Source organism: Silene latifolia, chromosome 7, assembly GCF_048544455.1.
Source record: "Silene latifolia isolate original U9 population chromosome 7, ASM4854445v1, whole genome shotgun sequence".
NCBI lineage: Eukaryota > Viridiplantae > Streptophyta > Magnoliopsida > Caryophyllales > Caryophyllaceae > Silene > Silene latifolia.
Window position 1 is genome coordinate 122100340 of NC_133532.1, and position 2153 is coordinate 122102492.

Here is a 2153-nt window from a genome sequence, read left to right on the forward strand (position 1 = left end):
AGACCGAGGTCACACAAGCCATAACCCGATCAACCCAATTTCTGTCCAAACCCATAACGCAAAGGACCCTATGAAGAAACCGCCACTCAACCCTGTCATATGCTTTTGCCATATCCAATTTGATCGCCATATTTCCTTCCACCTGTCGCGAGCTCTTCATAGCATGAAACACCTCAAAAGCTATAAGAAAAGCTATAAGAACGTTGTCCGATATTGTTCTCTCAGGCGTAAAAGCCCCTTGGTTCTCCGAGACGATGTCCCCCAAGAACTGCTTTAGACGATTCGCAAGGACCTTCGAGACAAGCTTGTATACAACGTTGCAAAGTCTAATTGGCCGAAAGTCTCGTATTTTATCCGGGGCCTTCTTCTTTGGGATGAGAACAATGTTTGTTTTATTAATATCTCTCGGAGACCGTTCACCTCGAAGGATAGCAAGGACAGCTCGAACCACTTCCGGCCCGACCAAACTCCAATAAGTTTGATAGAAGAGGCCATTCATACCATCCGGACCCGGCGCCTTTAAGGGGTGCATTTGATTCAAGGCCTCGAGCACCTCCTCTCCCCGTAATCTCTTCGCAGGCCTTCGTTCATTACCTCAGAAACACGACCCCCAATTCCCGTCAAGACATCATCGAAGTTGGTGGGATTCGAAGAAGTAAAGAGAGCTTGAAAATATTCCATCGCCACATTGGTAACAGCCTCGGTACCCACCCTTTCGGCCCCTTCATCATCAATTAGCTTTGCAATGTAATTTTTCCTTTTCCGTTCTCCTGCTCGAGTGTGAAAAAACTTGGTATTTCGATCCCCATCTTTAAGCCACAGCGCTCTTGACCTTTGTCTCCAATATTGTTCTTCCTGGCGACGAAGATTGGAAATTTTCGCCACCAGTTGTCTTCTTCGCTGCACATTTTCCTCAGAACGATCCCCTTCATTAAAACGTGCCAGCTGCTTCCTCTTCTTCTCTATCTCTTTGCCTATTTTGTTTATATTGATCTTCTGCCACCCTCTTAATTCCCGCGCACATTCATCAAGGACCGCCACCAAGTCACCTCTTCCCCTCGCCACCCCTCTCTCCACGGCATCCTCACTCCCATCCTCTCCAACCCAAATCTGTTCAAAACGAAACGGTCGCACTCTGGCCGCCTCCAACTCCTTCGCATTTAGACAAAGCTTGATCGGGGCATGGTCCGACCACTCACGGTCCATGTAGAAAAGACGAGCGTGAGGGTAGAAATCAAGCCACTGAGATGTGCAAAGAGCTCTATCTAGCATACATTGTCTATTAGCTTCTCCTGCTTGTCCGTTATCAAAAGAAAAATTGTACCCAACCCACGGAACATCTCGCAACTGACAATCATCCACAACTGATCTGAAATTATTCATCTGCCATTGCGATCGACTACCCCCTTTCATCTCAGTAGAGAACAGGATCTCATTGTAATCACCAATACACACCCACGGCAACGTCGACTGCCCCTCAAGCAGCCGAAGCAGCTCCCAAGATAAGTGGCGGTCTGAGACCGCCGGCCATCCATAAAACCCCGTAAGCCTCCACTCCTTCCCATCATAACAGATTGTAAAATCCATATGGTGAACTGAAGCAGACATGAACCGACAATCAATATCCTTTTGCCACAACATAGCAAGACCCCCTGACCTCCCCATACTATCCACCTCCATCCCGAAGTATCCCTCCAGTCTCTCCCTCACCCTCCTCATCTCACGACCACAGAGTTTGGTCTCGCAAAGAAACACTATGGCCGGGGCCTCCCTTCGTACCAGGGCACGAAGGGCACTAACCGTATTAGAGAATTTTAACCTCCCTTGAAATTTAACTATGAAATTTTAACCTCCCTTTAAATAGGGATATTAGAGAATTTTATAATTATATTACTGGTATTTAACCTCCCTTGAAATTTAACTATGAAATTTAATATTAGTAATATTTTGTATTAAGAGGTAGAAAAGAGAACATTCAATACTGTTAACTTGTAAAATTAACCAATGTTAAAATGTTTTACATAGTGTAAACTTTTCTTTTTAGAAGTAAACAATCTATGAATATTCTTAACTTATAGTACGCTTGTATCAAAAGACAAAACTTTAGAATTAATTAGAAAGTGTTTGCTAAAAAAAGTGTTCGGAACCATCAT

At 44.5% G+C, this 2153-nt stretch overlaps 1 protein-coding gene across 1 annotated transcript; it reads right to left on the reverse strand.

Moving 5' to 3' along the window:
* Positions 1 to 537: 537 nt before the first annotated feature.
* On the reverse strand, positions 538 to 1665 carry LOC141590673 (uncharacterized). The gene has a single exon (XM_074411242.1). The coding sequence runs from the start codon at positions 1663 to 1665 to the stop codon at positions 538 to 540; it is 1128 nt and encodes a 375-aa protein (XP_074267343.1).
* Positions 1666 to 2153: the final 488 nt, after the last annotated feature.